Source organism: Neurospora tetrasperma (assembly GCF_000213175.1).
Source record: "Neurospora tetrasperma FGSC 2508 unplaced genomic scaffold NEUTE1scaffold_81, whole genome shotgun sequence".
Lineage (NCBI taxonomy): Eukaryota > Fungi > Ascomycota > Sordariomycetes > Sordariales > Sordariaceae > Neurospora > Neurospora tetrasperma.
Window position 1 is genome coordinate 6923235 of NW_009799179.1, and position 19264 is coordinate 6942498.

Sequence of the window (19264 nt, forward strand, 5' to 3'; positions counted from 1 at the left end):
GGAATTATATAAGTAAAAAATATTATATAAATTAGGTTAAATATAATTCGTTTATTATTCTATAGATTAATTTTTAACTAATTTATAATTATATTTTAATAGATCCTAGACTAATCCCGGACCAAATATAAATATAAATTAAATAGGAATACTCTAATATTACTCCCGAACTACTACCTTTCTTTTATAGGTTAATAAATAGGTAGGGCCTTTTAAGGCTATATTATAATTATTTTACCTTCTAGTATTAGATTGTAAATTAATATTAAACTAATCCGGAACTTATTTTAATTCGATTCTCCTCCGTTTAGTACTTTCTTATACTTTTTAAGGATAAATATAGTAGTATTACTATATTTTACAAGAAGGTTATATATAGTAAGAGGGTAGAGGGCTTAAAATAAATTAAAATTAATTCTATTTTAATTTAGGATAAATTAAATACTTATATATTTAACTTTCTCTATTATAAATAATATAACTAAAGGTATTTATATAATCTCCTTCCTAATTATAAAATAAAAATACCTACTATTTTATTAAATATAAATAAAATTATAAAAGTAATTAGTATATTATTAGTATATTAATTATAAATAGGTTTAAAATTAATTAATAATTATTTACTTAACCCTTTTTCGAATTATTTTCAAAGTAAATTATTTCGAAAATCGGTTGGAATATACTATTCTCTTTATAAATATAGAGAATATTCGGATTTATTATAGTTGGTATATATTTGGAAGTAGTAAAACTAATTTTAAATTAGTTTAGAACGGGTCCTACCTTTCTAGGGGGTATTAATAGGCTAGGGGTAATAGAATTTATTATAAATTAATTTTATATAAGTTTTATATTAATATAGAGAAGTAAGGAGTTAGGGGGGGGTAGGATTTATATTTATAGGGCGAACCGGTGAATTAGGAATAGTAGGATTAGTTATAAATAAATTCTAAACCGGTCCGGTATTAGTAATATAAGGAAGTAAAGTAAGGGTAATAAAATTAATTGTAAATAAATTTTAAACTAGTTTGGTATTAATAATACGAAGTAGTAAAATAAGGGTAGTAAAATTAATTGCGGATAAGTTTTAAACCGGTCTAATATTAATAATATAAGGAGGTAAGGCAAGGGTAATAGGATTGGTCGCGGATAAATTTTAAACCGGTCCGGTATTAGTAATACGAGGAGGTAAAGTAGGGGCAGTAGGATTAGTCGTAGACAAGTCCTAAACTAGTTTAATATTAATAATATAAGGAGGTAAAGTAGGGACAATAGAATTAGTTACAAACAAGTCCTAAACTGGTCCGGTATTAATAATACGAAAAAGTAAAGTAGGGGTAGTAAGATTAGTTATAAATAAATCCTAAACCGGTCCGGTATTAGTAATATAAAGAGGTAAGGCAAGGGTAGTAAAATTAATTATAAATAAATTTTAAACTAGTCTAATATCGATCTAAGGAATTAATAAACTATTTCTATAGTTATATTAAATAATTCCTATATTTTTAACGGCGATTAGTAGTTTAGGGATAGTAAAATCAAAATTTATAGGGAGAGAATTATTTAATCGATCGGCGAATTTTAGGAAAATATTCATCTCCCAATTTAGTAGTATAAAATAACCGAACTCTTCTAAATTCAAATTATAATTAATCTTAAATTAATTTATAATTAATACTATATTTTAATTGAAATTATACAAATAATATTAGAAAGTAACTATAATTAGAGACGAATAGTTGTAAGGAGTATTGTTATTTAATATAGATTTATAATTAATTTTAAATTAATCCTCTACCGGTAATTAAACGTTTAAAGGTAATATATATTCTCTATCGTTTATTTCTATATCTTCTATATTCTTACTACCCTTAATTCCTATTTTCTCTTTTTCTTTTTCTTTTTTTATTACCCTCTTTTAGTTTTATCTTTCGATAGCTACTTTCTTCAGCTCTTTTAATACTACCTTTCGAATAAGGAAAGCCTTATAATATTTAATAAGGGAGTTGTAAAAAGCTATAATAGATTAATTTATAATTTATCTATAACTTATTTAGAATCGATTTTATATCTACTATTTTATAATTTATATTAAGTATTAACCTATAGGCCTTTCTAACAACTCTATTCTTATTAATAGTATTCTACGAAGTAATTTTATACGGTTTACCTTCTATATTAAAATAATATTTAATATATTTAATAAATATACTTCGAGAAGAGAATTACAATTATATTAATTAGTAATTAGTTCTAAACAAATTAATTTATAAATTTATTATTATTTACTATATATTAATAGAATACCTTTCCTTTAATAAAAGTCCAATAGTATACTTTACTAATATAAATTACTAACTTTCTATTCTGAAGTTTTAAGGTTAAAAATCTATTAAGGATCGGTTTAGAATTAAATATAAATTAAAATTTATTTTATTAATTTTAAATAGAAGAAGACCCTTCAATCTTTTACTATTAGTACCGTCAAAGTAACGTTTAAAAGTATTTAACTATTAGTACTTTAGTATTATAGTAAATAAAGGTAGTAACTAGTAAGAAAGAAAGATAAAGAAAGAATAATAAGGAAATAGATCTTAAAAAGAGTAAAGAAATATCCTAACTCAATCTGGGATTAATCTTAAATTTATATATATTTTATCCTACTTATTAAGTATAGTAACTAAATAGAGACTTATCTAAGGTTAGTATAATTATTTTCGTTTATTTATATATTTGTTTGCTCTAGTGAGTTGTAGTGTAAAAAAGCAAATTTATAAAAAACTTATATTAGATAGGTCCTAAACCGGTCCCGGATTAGTCTAGAATTTATTATAAACCGACGTATATATAATATAATATAAATATAGAAATTGAGGTAAGGATTTAAATTGAGTAAGGTGTAAGTTGTAAATTAGTCTAGAATATATCCTTAATTAATCTACTTAGTAAGTAAGGTTACTCTTTGAATTTAAATAATTGTTAGAGAAGTATAGTAAGAATATACATTTCTATATACGTTATAGCGCTCCGATTGTGGTCCGAGGTCTGTCTTGGCGTAGTCTTAGCGCTCCGATTTTGGTCCGAGGTTAGACCCATGTGTGAGGTGATCTAGTAACTTACTCGACTCCGCCTATCGCTCACGACGTTCCCATGTGTTGCTGCCCTTGTCCCTGCCCGTTGCAGTTGGAGTCCCTGCTCGTCCCTGCTTGCGGGAAGGAGCCACTTCGACTTATAAAGCTCCATTCTGCAAGTCGCAACCGCCAGGCTATGGCACTATCGGGCACTAACACAGTGAATTAAAGTGGATGAGATTCAAAACAACTTGAACCCTACGGCTTAGGAGAAGAAGAGGATGCCTCTACGCAGGTAAATGTCAATGAGATACATACCTATGACTAGAAGTACCTAACTCCCGTCAGTGTGAAGTTTGTCGAATCGTGATGCCAGGGATCTCATCTCAAAAGGACTATTAGGGGACAGTTCATCATGAGGTTATTACCTATAGGCAGCCAGACAACAAGCTATACCTCTAGCCTTCAAATTCAGTTTGGGAAAAATGAAAGTAGGTACTGCACAGTACCTACCTACCTATTCTACCTTACTGTGCCTCTATGCAGTAATGAAGCACCTAATAAAGAGGATGGCATGAACCTGCAAAAGTGACAGTTGCTGCCGCACCTTCATCAACGGGACTCCGTCGCAAAGGTGCCAAGGGCACTGCGTGGTCCTTTCTATGCTGAAAAAGAGTCTCTCTTGGGTGGTGGTGATAAATGTTGCTCAACCACAACCAAATGTGGCAGAGTCGCAGTGTTCTTTTGCCCACGGAACCGACAGCCTGCATGTGGTGGTGACAGGCTCCGGCGCTTAAGCATGCAGTGAGGGAAGTTGAGCTCGCTTTGGTGGCCACTCAGCATCCAACGCCCAAAAGCCCCACTTCACGTTCGAGGGGCAGGCTCTGGGCCAATCAGATCGCCCAAAGTGCTCTCTTCGGGGGCACATCAATCGGCATCAGAACTGAAGTGTGTGTCCGCCGCGTTCCCAACCTGCTGGTCGCTGTTCCATGATCTGGTGTCTCCTTGGGAGTCTGTATGGCCAATGGCGAGGTGGTGCAAGATCTGCCTTGAGACCGACCTTCCTTTAGGTATGACAGAACGATCCCAACTTGTGTTGAGAAGGAGACAGACCATGAATGATAAAAATTCGAGACATCCCGTGCCTACATACTTACTATCAGCAAATTTCACTTAGTTACCAAAACCGAGAAACAGTGGTGTGTTCGTTACGACTAGCGCGGAGCTTCAACATGCACTTTACTTATACAACTCAACCACCATTCCACCAAATTTGATACAAGAAGCTGGTATCAACCAGATACATTTCGTTTGGACGCTTTATGGAATCTGAATTCAAATTTCAGTTTTGATTTGGTTGTCCCGTTCTTCTCTGTGCATCTTTGCAGACTCCTGTCGCGAGAGCCGCGCGAACAAACCAGCATTGTACTGTCACTTATGTAGACGCAAAGAGTGAGCCGCATCTGGCACAGTGTTTCTGACATCCCCCGATCTGTACCGTTTGCAGCATATCGCGGATAATGCCTATATTTCCTTGAACTACTTTCCCTGAAGGACCCGAAAAGCCCGGCACACGACTATTACAATACAGTGCAGTTAACGGTTTGCATCTCAAGGCTGAAAGTACCGTTGAGACCGGACCTCGTTCATGAGCAAGATGTGCCACACTGTACTGACGACTGAACTTGTCGAGGGGTTTCTTGGCTTGAGGCTTGCCCTAAATCATCGGCCTCTTGGGGCCTTCCCCGGGGAAAGGATGCCCACTGCTGGTCCAATCGGCAGCTGTGTTCTTGTACAATGCATCGAAAGAATGAATCCTCCAGAACATGACCTAGACCGTTGTTATAGGGCAAGGATTTGAGTATCGGAAGTTCAAACGCTCATCTGGCTGGCCAAAAAGGTCGCTATACTGGCGGAGTGTTATGGAATCTTTTGGTATCAATACCCTTCTTAGGCAGCACCGCCCGAACGGTTTCCAATTCCGGCGTGGCATAGGCAAAGTGAAAATGAGCCCAGGTTTTTGCAACCGGCATCTCAGGGCTGTTTTTATGCTGGGCTCGGCGGTTAGAGGGAACTGATATTGGTGATAATTTTCCCTACTCATGGTTCTCATGCTTCGAAACGAAACTGGCTCGCCAGCTAGGTTCTTGCCCTTGAACCATACACTCGGGTCCAGATAACGTGCAAACGGTTGCGGGAAAAGTTGTTGAACAGGGAAGCAATTCATGAGGGGCCGGTTCGGGCATTTGGAAGAGAGTTCATCACCCTGTGATGGATCCGCAAATTAGCTGCTTGGCGGTCGGTGTGACCCAACCCAACCCTTTTTACCAGGGAAACCCATGGCTCATCAAAGCGCCAGGATCTCCACTCTCAGAGAGGGTGTTCATCGATTCCTGGTAGACTTTGCGCGATCACCCCGGATTTCACAAGCAAGCAACTCTCCACTTGCACTCCGGACCGCGTTTGTGAGACTTCAAAAAATTGTTTTACGGTTCCGCGCGGAAAGCTCAACCCCCAGAAATCGGGATGAATTCGGAGCGAAGCTTGAGAGATGGTGACTGCAAGCATTAGATGTGCCGAAGTCTCCCATCTCGATTAGTGAAGGAATAATGCTCTGCTTTTCCAAAGGTAACTGGATCTTACCTGCAGCCACATCAAGACGAAGAAGAAGCCACTACGCCAATTTAACTTGCCCAATGTTTGGGGGCGCCGGTCGATAGTGAACACTTGCTGGGATGGATTCGAGACCCAACAACACTGATCCGGTGGTGACCAGCTAAAAGATATGGAAAACTGGATGGGGAGACCAACCAAAGGATGGAGACTAGAGACATTGAAGCAAAGTAGCTAATACACAGATATGGTAAAATCACTTGAGTATGAACTTCATTCTTTGCTACACCGTCTTGGAAATGAGAACTTACGTGCCATTACTTGTACGGACATGAAGGGTTGGGGGAATAGGTAAGTTGTAGACTGACCGGCGATGCAAGTCTACGGCTGGTGGGAGGGTAGGTCCATATCGGTAAAGACAACGTTCAAGTTTAATATTAATCCGAAAGCTCATTTTCTGGAAATATATTTGCTACCGATGAGCAACGAAAAAGCATCTCTGACCGAGTGGCGTCGAAACCGGGCCTAGGAACAGGGCCAACGCTCGCTTCGCTGCTACATACATACAGTTCGAGTCACTGGACCCGGGCATGGATGAACCGATTATCAGGAATTCGGATGTGGAAGCTACACAGATGAACTTTTCTTAAAGAGAGAGTTGACCGGGCGCTGAACTTGAAATACTTTGAAAGATATGACGTTCAGCATACACATCTGAGCGAATAGCGTAGGCTATCCCGATGACACCCCAGTCTGTACCCATGTCATGGACTGAGACGTGTGATTTAGAAGGCCATGCTACCTTTTGCGAATGTCTCTTGTTCACCAGCGCCATCATCCCTTGCACTGGCTTGATGCCCCCACAAATTGTAAGGTGCATCCAATCCGAGCGTCGCTTCGTATTCGATCGGTCCAGCCCAGCCGAAGCGGTAGACTTTTCCACCATTCCCAAAAGACATCCGAACCCGAGGAGTTGGATACCGCGCAGGCGAGCATGACGGCTTGTGAGTCGTCAATGCAGATAACTAAATGTGGTTGGTTATGACACATCTAGCCACACGGAGCAAGTACCAGGTTCCGGCTGAAGACGATGCCTCTCCGTGGTACCACAACCTCTCAACTGTAGTTGCAAACTGAAAAGGTAGCCTGTTATGTCTCGACAGAACTTACACCAGAAACAGTTGTCCCAAATGCACCTTGACGCCACAGGTTCCAACCCAAAGAAAAGCACAACCAAATCAAGCTCTTGCTTTCGGCCTCCTGGATGCGAGATCAGGGCCGCTTCTATACCCTGCCCGGTACAGTTGTCTTGATACTCCCAAACGCCTAATGATCATGCAGTTTTCTCTTGCCGGACGATAGAGTAGTCGGCTTGCCCAGTAGTTGATAATGAATTTTTCGACCGCTCGGGCATATTACATCCCCTGCTCCTCGTTGCGTGTCTGCATCTCGATCTTCTTGACGTTGCGGCCATCGGGAGTATACCTAGAGCGTAGTCAGCCACCAAGGCCCAGCGCGGCGAATCCACAAGAACGTACTTGAGAAGCTTCTCGATGAGGTCGACGTGGGTCATGACCATGCGACGGCAGCAGTAGCGCTTGAGGCCGAGCTGATCCAGAGCATCACTAATCATCGTCTGTCAGTTGTTGTTGTTTGTAAATCGAAAGTCGTTCGTAGATGTCGCATACCCGTCGGTGATCTCCTCGCCATCGATCAGCTGCAGGTATCTCTCCCAGAGATCACCCACCACCTATGTGCCAAAGTCAGTAACCTTGTTAACGGGTAAATGGCGGAGGAAGCGGGGCGCGTCGCGTCGCGTACCTTGCCGCACGAAAAGCATCGGATTGGAATGATCATTTTTGTTAGCGAGTCAAAAGCCTACAAAAAGGTGTTTGGCGGGATGGCGATGTTCGCGGCAGATGAGCGACCGGCTTCTGGCGAGATGGTGGTGCAAGTTTGATCGTAGTGACGGTGCAAGTTTCAGCATGAATGACTTTGAAGGGCGAGGCGGCAACTTTACCTGTGAGGTCGGAAGGCCCCAGCAAATTTGACTTTCTAGGGTCTGATTGGTCACTTCAGCCTTATCGCCGATAAGAAAGCTGCCCCACATTAACTTTTCGAAGGGTACTCCGCCAAAATTTCTTCTGCTGGGAGGATGAGGCGGACATGAAGCTCGGTACGACAAATCGTGTGTTCCTTGCCCGACTTGCATCGTCATATACTCAAACGACAAGATGGTGGAGCTACGCACCCCTCGCAAGACCTCGAAGGCGTCCAAGATGGATGCGAATGGTGAAACCGCCTCGCTGAAGAAGAGAAAGAGAGAGCCCAAGGAAGAGACGACCGCTTCGCAAAAAAGGCAACGATCGAAACCAAAGACCCAGCCTGCTGCCGCCAATGGCAATGTTGACGATACTACCGACTCCCAAGAAAGCACCCTCTTCGAGAACAAAGACCTGCAAACGACCAATGGCGATTTGGAACTTACGGATGCTTCGAATACCTTGACGACGCGCAACACATCGGCATGGAAGGTATCGAATCCTATGGGCGGCCGCATGCTCGACATCGATCCCATATTCTCCTTGGATGAACGGTTCGTTTGAGACCAGTCCCCCAGGTAGGGGCTCTACTAACGCGATTTAGATACCTCCTTATTACCTACAACACATCAATTCAAGTCTATTCTACCGAGGATTCCCTGCTCGTCAGGAGGATCTCCCTTCCCATCACCAAGCTCGACAGCGGCGCCGAACTTTCTTCTCCCCACATCGTCGCGTCTGCGCTATCCGCCAGCGCACCCGAATTCCTCTGGGTTGCATGCTCAGATGGCCGCATCTGGCACCTCAACTGGGCGACAGGTGAAGGCGCCGAAACACCCTTCACGATTGACGTCAAGAAAGTCCTCGACATGACCGTCGAGTCGGTCGACATTCGCGACAAGCAAGAAGATGTCCTTTTTATTCTCCAGAAGTTGACCAAGTCCTCGGCGCAAATCGTGGCCTACGACCTCAAGGCCCTCCGTACGAAGACCGGCAAGCTTATCCACACATACGACGAGAACCCGCAATTGCTTCGTTCCGCTGCTGGTGGTAGACTCATTGTTGCTGCCGCGAAGGAGACGCTGCACACCGGTACTTTGAAGTCCAAGGGAAAGACCGTCAAGGCGGTTGATGACCTCGAATACGCGTTCCACTCTTTCGGCGTGCCGGATCTGGTCACTTGCCTCGACATTCGCCCGACTCTCCAAACAACAAAGAAGGGTGGCATAGAAATCCAGTTCGTTGATCTCGTCATCGGTTGCGCTCGCGGTGCCATCTACGTTTATGGTGACCTTCTCTCGAAACTACCCGGCAGCGCGACCAAGGGGGGTCCTATTCAGCCCCGCAAGCTACATTGGCACCGCAGGGCCGTCCACAGCGTCAAGTGGTCTGAAGATGGTAAGAACTGGTGAACTGTCTCTGGGAGACGACAAAGTGCTGACAATTTGACAGGTAACTATCTGATATCCGGCGGTGCCGAAACCGTACTCGTTTTGTGGCAGTTGGATACCGGCAAGAGGGAGTTCTTGCCTCACCTTTCAGCAACTATTGAAAACATCGTCGTTTCCCCCAAGGGATCATCCTACGCTCTCCACCTCGACGACAATTCTGCCATGGTGCTGTCGACCGCTGAGATGAAGCCCACGACCTACGTTTCCGGCATTCAATCTTTGGTTCTCAGCGACAAGCCATCGAAGGAGTCTCTGGTGCGCCGTGTCTGGAGATCTGTCGACGAAATCTCAACACCCTTGATCACTACCAGTAACCCTACGAACCCTTCACAAATATTCCTCTGCGTCGGCAATGGGCAGCAGGCCAGCTCGACAGGAAATGCACCGTCCACACCACTTATCCAAGTTTTCGACGTCTCCTCGTTTCAGGGCGTTAGCAAGCATCCCATTGCACGCACCAACTCTACCGATACCAATATGACAAGCCAGGGTGCGCCAATCATTGAGCCTAGAGTCACCAAGATGGCCTTTTCCCACGATGGGAAATGGCTTGCGTCGGTAGATGAGTGGCAGCCACCTGAGAGGGACCTTGAACCTCTCTTGACTGGCTCAAAGACCACATGCGAAGTTTCGCGGGAAAGACGGGAGATCTACCTCAAATTCTGGGAGATTGATGCGGAGGATAACTCGTTGCAGCTCGTTTCGCGCATCAACGAGGCACACTTCACAACAGAGTCCGAGACCATCCTGGATGTCGCCAGCGACCCCATTTCGTCTCGATTTGCTTCTCTTGGCACTGACGGTGTAGTACGTTTCTGGAGCCCCAAGCTGCGCAGGAAAGACGGTTTAGCGTCAACCGGTCCCGAAGGCCAACAGCTTCGAACATGGTCATGCTCTCGGGCTGTTGAGCTCCCTGCTTATGGGCAACTGGAAGAGGCGGTAGAAGTTTCTCCTAAGACCCCTCGCAGCGGTGCCCTTGCCTTTTCTGAAGACGGCTCCGTGCTCTTTGCTGCCTACGGCCCTTCATCCGGAGCTGTTGTTGCAGTTATCGATACGGCGACCGGCGCTATTCGTGACACCATCCCCGATTTGTCTAGGGGTGATATCCGGGGTGTCGAGGCCGTTTCTTCGTCTTTGATCATCCTTTCGGAGGATCTCACGGTCTACGACATCGTGTCAGATGAAGTGCAGTACAGCTTCGCCCTGAAGGAGACTTCAGAGGCTGCCAAGCAGATGACCCATTTGGCGGTCAACCGGGAGTCCCGATCCTTTGCTGTTGCTGCCCCTATCCCCAACTCTAGCCAGGAGAAGTTGAAGAAGGGCGCAAAGTCAGAGCTTGTTGTCTTCTCGGTCGATGAGGAAGTGCCTCAACTGATTCAGACGTTCCCTCAGGTCATCACTGCGGTCCTCCCTGCTACCAACTCGGCTGGCTTCGTCGCAGTTGACTCTGCTGCCCAGATCTGGTCCATTACTGAAAGCGGAGAGCAGGCGCAAATGCTTCAGCCTCTGGCGGATCTCAACATGGAGGAAAGTGCCAGTGCCGTAGCCCCAGTGGATCATGCGGTTGAGGACGGCGAGGCAAGCGACGAGGAGATGCAGGACGCGGACGCGGATGTTGAGATGGAGGATGATGACTACGATGTCCACCAGGCTGTCGTCGCTCCCCAGAAGCTGGCCGAGATTTTTAACGCTGCGCCCGCATTCGCTATGGCCCCCATTGAGGATATCTTCAACCAGGTCGCCTCATTATTTTCCACGAGGCCTTCTACAATCTAAACTCAGGACGCATCTATTGCTAGATCTCGCAAATCGAGTTGGCCCGTCTCACGTGTGAAGATCATAAGAGAACCGCACAAGTCGGTCCAGTCGCGTAAAGGAGACAAAACCGATAGTTCGCAGGGTCTACAGAGTTTGATGGATAATTTCGATTCATCGCTTCGCCTGCGCACCTGCTCATCGTGCCTTCGAAAGCTCAAGGCCGGGGGCACCAGGAGTCATAACGTCCTGGAGTTCGACCTTTGCGGCGCTGGACATGACCGAACCAGGGAGGGGGGCCAGAACACTGGCAGCCACACAAGAAACAGTGCCGAGCCGCCCCGTCACTCAAGTGGCAGCAAGGAAAAGGGTTTTTTTTTGTCCTCAACAATGACGATGACGACGGCGACGATATGGAATGCCGCAATTCTCGGCAGGTTTACGCGTGTAAGCCCGGGGACCCTTATCCTGGGGCAACCGCCCCGCATTAGTCTGGGTGGCTGCTGCGGGGCTTACGGCACGCTCCGATGGCGACCGATTACGCCATTCTTAGACGACTTCGATAATAACATTGGGAACGGGAACCTTAGGATATCAGGTCATATAGCTTAGAACTGGAGCTGTAACTGCAATTGCTTTGTGTAATATGAAGAGCTAGATATTTTATGTTGTTGGAAACTGTAACTTGATCAATTATATCCCTCTATCCTGCTATTTCATATCAATTCACCCAAACAACGCTCACTAGTCTTCTGAAACTTTGAAACTCCAACTGCATTTTATCCCGACTTTGTGAGGGGAAGGACATCCGATGATCTTCCAGCCGCTTTGACTACCCCCCTCGCATTTCGTATCGAGGCACGTAGACTTGAGACGAGTTGGTCATCTGGCCTGCCTTCGCCTTTCACATTCTCGACTTTAAGCAACTTATAACGCTCCTCATTATGTCTTTCACATCTATTCCAGTTCTTGACTTGTCTTTGGCCAAGGACCCAGCTACCAAGCTGGCTTTCCTAGCAGACCTTAGGCACGCTCTTATGGAAGTGGGCTTCTTATATCTCCAAAATGTCGGCATTTCACAGGAGGTGTTTGACCAAGTCATTCGGGAAGGAAAGAGCTTCTTTGACATCCCGAAAGAGGAAAAGTAAGTTTTGTTCGCCATTGCTCGACGCAAAATCCAAAATCACATACAAAGCAGCCACGAAGCCAAACTAAACGCTTTGGTCAAAAACCAAAAATCAGACTCAAAATCGAAATGAAAAACGCCCCCTCCTTCCTCGGCTACTCCCGTCTCTCCGCCGAGATCACCGCCGGCGCCATCGACCACCGCGAACAGATCGACCTCTCTACCGAGCATCCCTTACCCGAGCCCGGCGCGCCATTACACTACAATCTGCTAGCACCCAACCAGTGGCCATCACCCAAGGTGCTGCCTAGCTTCCGCCAGGTGTTCACCGATTACATGAAGAAGATGGGCGAGATCTCCATCTACTTCACCAGCCTGATCGCCGAGGCGATCGAGCTACCCGCCAACGCATTCGACAAGTACTTTGATAAAGACCAGCAGCACAAGCTGAAGATTGTCAAGTACCCGGATGTTGGTACGTTGGGCAAAGAAGGCAAGGAGGGGAATCAGGGCGTGGGGCCGCATAAGGACAGTAGTATGTCTTCCCCCTTTCCCAATTCTTCTTACCAAACATATAAACTCACCCCTTTCTCCTCAAGTGCTATCGAGCTATCTCCTCCAGGCCTCCCATCACCGCGGCCTGCAAGTCCAAAACATGTTTGGCGAATGGATCGACTGCCCGCCCATCCCCGGTACCTTGGTCGTCGCCATCGGGCAAGGTCTCGAAGCCCTAACGCAGGGCGTCTGCGTGAGCACCACGCACCGGGTACTCTCGCCGGCCGCCGGCGAAGGCGCCCGCTTTTCCATTCCCTTTTTCCAGGGTGTGAGGGGCGATACCACCTTTGACGATTTGGAAAAGGTTGGCGTCGGACAGGTGCCCGAGCACGTCAAGGAGCAGCGCAGAAGGGTGCTCAAGGTTAGTGGTGGCCAAAGGTTGGATGATGTCGAGTTTACGTTTAGGAGTGGAGGGGTGGCGACCACGTTGGGCGAGGCCACGCTGAGGAATCGGGTGAAAAGTCATCCGGATGTGGGAGAGAGGTGGTACCCAGATATCTTGAGGAGTCTTAGGGAGGAGCAGAGTAGGGCGGCGGCTGGGAGTAGGAATTCGACTGTAGGAGGAGGCGCGGCAATGGTACCGGAGGGGAAGACTGTTGAGGCGCATTAGTTTCTTTCAGGTTGCGAGTATCTAGGATGGGTTCGGGGGTAGGGCGGCGGGCGATTATAGCCAGCGTCTTTTACCATTTGCCAGGCGTCAAGAGAGCGTAGGGAAGATTATGTCTGTGTAGTCCAGCTGTGTGTATCATGATTGATCTCTCGAAGTCTACCAGATCAAATCGGGGGTATGTTTCCTCTTGTATTTATTAACGTCAAATCCATTGTGATACGCCTTATCCCACCCGCTTTGATGCATCGCCATTTATGTAAATCACTCCCGTCTGGTGCTGCTTAGCACGTTTTTCTTGGTTCCCGTCCAGCTATTTTTTGGTGTCTTTGTTGATGCTCCGTTACTCTGAATCCAAACTCCCAGACATCAGATATCGGATCGTCACAGATCGTTCGTTCGACGGAACATGGATAATGCGCGTTTATTTCTTGGGCTGCTCGACGAAGCCGGGGAAGCAGTCCGCCAGCGTCTTGTTGTGCTTGTTCTGAGCGTGCTCATCAAGACTGCGAAGAAAGGATCGAGGTCAGTTTGGATATACGGCAGACATGATCGGTAGGTTATCTCAAATCGTGACTAAATGCCCGGGAAAACGGAGCGGGTCGAGGAGGAGTTCGGGGATTTTGCTTACGCCTTCGCGCGCGAAGTTGACAAGAAGGTGGCCCTGCAGGTCTGGCAGATGATGTTCATGGCAGCAGCGTTCTGCAGAAGTTTGTGTTAGTCTACTGAGCATCCGCTTTCCGGGTTCGACGTAGGACGACGACGTCTCGTCCGTAGAGAGAAGAATATGACGTACAGTCTTAAGCTGCGACTTAGGACCAGCAGCAGCGTTCTTAGCGTTACGCTCGCGCTTTTGCGCAGCCTTGGCTCCCTATTTGGTGAGAAAATACTGTATTAGTAGATGTTGTTCAGAAAGGTGGTGATCGTCGCGGATCGTAAAGTTCGAAGTAAACACGGTATGTATGTAACGTACGTTACCGCCACCCATTTTGTCTATGGTTTTCTGGTTGGTAGGGAATGATGAGGTTGGTCTAGGTGGTAAAGCGAGGTTGAAGAGCGAAAGAAAAAGAAAGAAAAAAAGGGAAAAAGGCGGAGCAGGAAAGTGCAACGAAGGTTAGCAAATATTCCCAGCCTGGAACATCGTCGGAATTTATCATGTGCCTCATCCCATCAAAGTGGCGCGGGAAAAATACACATTTCGCGGCCTCGTAAAAGATCTTTCACCTCATTACGAAACAATCAATAAGTTCAATGTAACAGTTGGTCCACCGCCTGCATCTCTCAAATACGTCGGGTATGTTACAGAGTATTTCAGCTGTCACAAGCGGTACTAGCCCCAGCCTCCCGTGGGCGACAACGACAGAGGCAGGTAGAAGCAACGCACTGACCAAGGGCCAGACAGTTCGATTTTCTGAAGAGATCACCGCTTAGGTTCGTTCCGGTCTCGAGCTCGCTAGGTACTTATCACATCCTACCTACCCTATCCCCGTTGTTCCGTTGTCTTCCTTGTTAGTGTACAGGGGCAGTTTCGAATGGCTATCGATATCTCTATATTCAAGTCGGGTGGGAACAGGTCACTCACTGCACTCACTCAGTCCTCTCCACTCTCTTCGCTTGTGGCCTGAAACTGAAGGAAGGAAGCACGGGAGTGATGTACAGCAGGTGGCCGTCAAGTGAAGGTCTTGGCAGCACCATTGACGGATGATGATCCCTTAAATTGACTGCGTGGTACTTCTAGGTTAATTCACCTCTGCTTTCTTGGATGGGATCCAACTGAACGTTCTTTAGGTATTCAGCCTCAACAGCCCATCTGCGTGTCCAATCCTTCGGAGGCATAGCTTTTGGCCACCCGGGATTGGACCTTACTTTCAGGGCCGCCTCCCGCTGCATGAATTGATCGATCTCTGCCCGACGCCTCCGACGGAACCAACCGTCAATTTCTGTAAGTGACTTTATAAACTCACTTGACTCGGTGGAGGGTTTTGAGCATAAGGCTGCACCCAACTTCTCAGTGGGACTCGCCGCGACGGCCTTTCCAGGAATTAGACCCTTGATCCACTCCTGATCGACCCCCAAAGTCCCAAACATCACATGTACATAATGTACACTAGTCCGGACCGTCTATCCACCTTTTACAAAGACGGTTGAGTGCTGCAGTGTCACTTAGAACTACATCTCATAACTCACTGTGACCCCCACCCCCTTCCGCGGCATCACAGCTTGGCCCGCAACAACGACGAAGAGCCGCAATGGCCAAACCAACTCCCCTATCTGCAGCCAAAATTTCCCTTGCTGCCTTTAATGAAGTGCTCGGAAGATATCCCGCCTGCATCCAAGCCATCTCGCGGGACAAGGGAGGTATGGTGGCTTCCCTCCAAATCTTCAACCCCCCTGGCTATACTATGTAATCCCCTATCTGACACCCTGCAAATAGCAAAACCAGGCCAGAAGACACTGGCAGAGTTGGATGAGTACCGCTATGGTGAATCAGTCACGGCATTTGGTCCCGAAAAGGCAGACACCAAATCCATTGGGGTCGATGAGGTCAAGACTTTGGTCGAATGGAAGCTGTACGTCCTCTTTCACATTCTGATCCCTACCACCTATCCAGACATTCCTGGAAGTCTCAAGGGCGTCACCTATCGTCTTGCTTACCTAGTTTTCGGTGGAAGGAGAGCCACAGCCATTTTTAGCGGCCTGCAAACACCATCTCTAGAGCTCGCTTCAGATGCCCCCACTGGGCCGCTTGTGAGCAAGATTACCGAGAGAAGCACTTACCTTCCTTCTGTCCCCCAATGTCACTTTGCTGCAAGCCGCTGACTTTTGGTCTAGGCGTCATGGCAAGTTCCGCCCAACTCTGATGAAACTGGTGTCGTCCAATGATCCCAATTTGGTCCAGACAACCGTACAAGATGCCGTCAAGCAGTATCGGGACAGGTCAGACATATCCGGCGCCCTAGGCATCCTGACCAAGCTAAAAGGTATCGGCCCGGCTACTGCGTCATTGCTCCTGGCAGTGCATGACCCAGACCATGTCATCTTTTTCGCCGATGAAGCCTACTACTGGCTCTGCGGAGACGGGAAAAAGGTGCCCCTCAAGTATAACGTTAAGGAATACAACTCCTTGTGCCAGAAATCTCAAGCGTTATCTCAACGGCTTGGAGTCAAAGCCATTGACATTGAACGTGTAGCTTTCGTTCTCATGCGGCAAGAAAGTGGGGATATAGCAGCCGCAAGTGCTACCCTTGATCTCGAGCCATCGGTGAGCAGCGTCGCCAAGGTGACGCCCCCAAAGACCAAGAGGAAGACCGTTGATGACGATACCAACGATCCAGAGCCGCCCGTGAGACGTTCGAAACGCACAAAACACAGTTTCGAGAGTGAAGCATAGGAAATAGGCGTCTCTGGGGTGTAGACAATGCGGGGACTTGAAAGCTAGGCCAGCTCTAGCACCAGTCTTGAACCGCATTACCACGGATCTCGGAACAGTCAGCAGTGCTTTTACAAGAGGGCTCGAAGTCGCATGGGTACAGGAAAGTTGTTCCTCCTTCAGCCCTGCCTTTATGCGTTACTGCGACTAGATACCCGTGTAAGTGCGAGGTGTTGACACCAAGATACCCGAACCTAGCCGAACCAAACTTTAGCTGCCAAATTGAAACACCATTGGGTGGGTTCGACGTTCGGAATTCTTCTATTGGTAAACGCTAGTAACGTCTCACTAGATGAAAATGTTCGGCGTTCACGGCCCGTAGCTGCGGATGGCTCCCTGCTGGGCCCCATGCTCTCAAGTCGGTTCGCGAAGCGACCGGATGTGGATAAGGTTTTTGATAACAATACACTCTTGCTCCGGCCAGAGATACGGCTGATGGTGATATGTATCTTCTTGAACACACAATGGGAATGAGACGAGCGGCACTTGCGGGGGCAGATAAGTACGAGAAGTATAAAGTGCGGTCAAAGTGCGGTGTTTCATTCAGACCTCTTCGAGCATGTCTTCCCCGGTTTGTCTCATTTCTCTACATACCTACGAGTGTGGCACTTCTTTTTGTCTTTTATATGTCTTCCATTCATATTTTCCTTCTTTTCGTCGCTCATCATGGCTATGTCTTTTCAATCGTATCCCATCACTGCGAACACGGTAGCTCATGTCTACTGGGAGAAAGAGCACGAAGTGCAGTCATTTTCATACCCTGATCCCGTTCCTCTGCCACCACGATTCACACTTCTGAAAGAGAGACTAGCTTCAGGCAATGAAGTAGCAATTACATCAGCATGGCAACGGCTACTACGAAGGCTGGACGAAGAGATTGATTACATCTCCTCTATGGGGTCAAAAGTGGTTCCAACAATCAGCTTCTCCAACATCACAAATCCCCAACAATCCCAAGACTTCCTCGCCCAGCTACGAAGATCAGGGGTGGCTATCATCCGAAATGTGGTTCCAAAGGAGACAGCCACCAGCTGGAGACAAGAAGCAAGCGAATACCTCAGCCAAAACTCAGGCATGCGAGCAGTGCCAACAAGAGACCCCCAACTTTACGAGCTCTACTGGAGTCCAGCCCAGATCAAAGCCAGGGCGCATCCCAATGTCATAGCCGCGCAGAAGTTCGCAATGGGAATATGGAAGTCTGAAGACCCCAATGCCATGGTCAGCACGAACTTTCCCATCACATACGCCGATCGTGTGCGGATACGAACGATCTCGACAACAACGTATGGCGGTGATGAAAACAGACTCAGTCCTAGCGCCCATGTCGACAATGGTAGTGTCGAGAGATGGGAGCCGGATGGGTATGGACGGGCAGGGACGTATAAGGATATTTTCCGTGGGCGTTGGGAGGATTATGATCCTTGGGAGGTATGTATCAAATCCACCCCTTTCACCTTGTCCCCAAAGACACTTTGGAACTTAGGCTGATATCCCCCCTTCCCAACTTAGAGCTCCTCCCGCGTCCAAGCAACAAGCGACCTCTACCAGGGCACCGGTTCCTGTTCCATCTTCCGCATGTTCCAAGGTCTTCTAGCCATGAGCCCCATCTCCTCCGACTCGGACTCAGATTTAGACTCAGACTCACTGCAAGTCTGCCCCATGCCCCAACTGGCAACAGCTTACTTCCTGCTACGACCATTCTTCTCTCCATCGCCCTCCGCGTCCCCAGTCCCTTCATCCTCAAACCTAGCCCACTCCGAGCAAGACCAACGGGACCCTTTTTCTACGTCCTCCACCACCTTTGCTGGCGAAGAAGAAGAAGAAGAAGAAGAAGAAGACTCACCGTGGCTCTTCAACCACCCCCACAACTCCATCCTCCATGGCGCCCTCCCCAGCTATGCCCAAGACATCAACCCGACTCTGCACCCGCACCTCCAGCTGGAGCGCAGTTTGGTCACCATCCCACGCTTAGAACCGGGTGATTACGTGCTTTGGCATCCGGATTTGATTCATGTTGTTGACGGGCCTTGGCAGAGGCAGAAACGGCACCACAAGCAAAAACACAGCATGATCACAAGGAGCAAGAACCCCCCATATCCAATCCCAAACACAAACTCAAACCCGAAAATCTCCCAAACATTGTCCCTCTACCTCCCCTGTTGCCCCCTGACCCAAACCAACGCGCTCTATCTCTCCCGCCAGCGCAAGGCCTTCCTTCTCGGCAGGCCCGGCCCTGACTTCGGTGGAGGCGGGCAAGCGCTCTTCCACCAGGGGCACGAAAACTACGGGACTTATGGGTACGGGTACCGCGGGGTGCGAAGTATGGTGAACGGACCTGGTCCATATAGTCACTTGCGAGATGATAGTGGTACTAGTGGATGTGGGAGTGGGAGTGGTACAGGTGATGAGAGTAGTCATATGGGAAGGGCGGGCGTGCAGGATGTTAATGATGCCGGTGGTGATGATGGGTTGAGAACCATGGGACTGTTGCCGTGGGATGAGGAGGAGGCGCGGACGGAGACGGAGAGGAAGGTCTTAGCTATGGCTAATGGAATACTATTTCCTGATTTGTTAGATTATGGGAGGACATGAGCAGCGTCACCTGTGGAGG

The 19264-nt window shown here is 47.2% G+C and overlaps 6 protein-coding genes across 6 annotated transcripts; 5 read left to right on the forward strand and 1 right to left on the reverse strand.

Moving 5' to 3' along the window:
- Window positions 1–6651: 6651 nt before the first annotated feature.
- On the reverse strand, window positions 6652–7642 carry NEUTE1DRAFT_119050 (uncharacterized protein; the record flags this gene model as incomplete). The annotated part of the gene is made up of 4 exons (XM_009858378.1): window positions 6652–7172; window positions 7226–7312; window positions 7376–7437; window positions 7509–7642. The coding sequence occupies 4 exons, from the start codon at window positions 7542–7544 to the stop codon at window positions 7103–7105; spliced, it is 255 nt and encodes an 84-aa protein (XP_009856680.1).
- A 279-nt stretch (window positions 7643–7921) lies between these two features.
- NEUTE1DRAFT_126452 (uncharacterized protein) lies at window positions 7922–10956 on the forward strand (the record flags this gene model as incomplete). Its single annotated transcript, XM_009858379.1, has 3 exons — window positions 7922–8283; window positions 8334–9127; window positions 9182–10956. 3 exons carry the CDS (start codon window positions 7922–7924, stop codon window positions 10954–10956), a joined length of 2931 nt encoding a protein of 976 aa, XP_009856681.1.
- Window positions 10957–11197: 241 nt separating this feature from the next.
- On the forward strand, window positions 11198–11620 carry NEUTE1DRAFT_119051 (uncharacterized protein; the record flags this gene model as incomplete). Its single annotated transcript, XM_009858380.1, has 1 exon — window positions 11198–11620. The coding sequence occupies one exon, from the start codon at window positions 11326–11328 to the stop codon at window positions 11545–11547; it is 222 nt and encodes a 73-aa protein (XP_009856682.1).
- Window positions 11621–11782: 162 nt separating this feature from the next.
- NEUTE1DRAFT_150459 (uncharacterized protein) lies at window positions 11783–13729 on the forward strand (the record flags this gene model as incomplete). Its single annotated transcript, XM_009858381.1, has 3 exons — window positions 11783–12079; window positions 12178–12596; window positions 12661–13729. The coding sequence occupies 3 exons, from the start codon at window positions 11880–11882 to the stop codon at window positions 13224–13226; spliced, it is 1185 nt and encodes a 394-aa protein (XP_009856683.1).
- A 1607-nt stretch (window positions 13730–15336) lies between these two features.
- NEUTE1DRAFT_150461 (uncharacterized protein) lies at window positions 15337–16816 on the forward strand (the record flags this gene model as incomplete). Its single annotated transcript, XM_009858382.1, has 3 exons — window positions 15337–15581; window positions 15658–15971; window positions 16069–16816. 3 exons carry the CDS (start codon window positions 15473–15475, stop codon window positions 16612–16614), a joined length of 969 nt encoding a protein of 322 aa, XP_009856684.1.
- Window positions 16817–17547: 731 nt separating this feature from the next.
- Window positions 17548–19245, forward strand: NEUTE1DRAFT_126456 (uncharacterized protein; the record flags this gene model as incomplete). The annotated part of the gene is made up of 2 exons (XM_009858383.1): window positions 17548–18081; window positions 18163–19245. 2 exons carry the CDS (start codon window positions 17548–17550, stop codon window positions 19243–19245), a joined length of 1617 nt encoding a protein of 538 aa, XP_009856685.1.
- Between the last annotated feature and the right edge of the window lie 19 nt (window positions 19246–19264).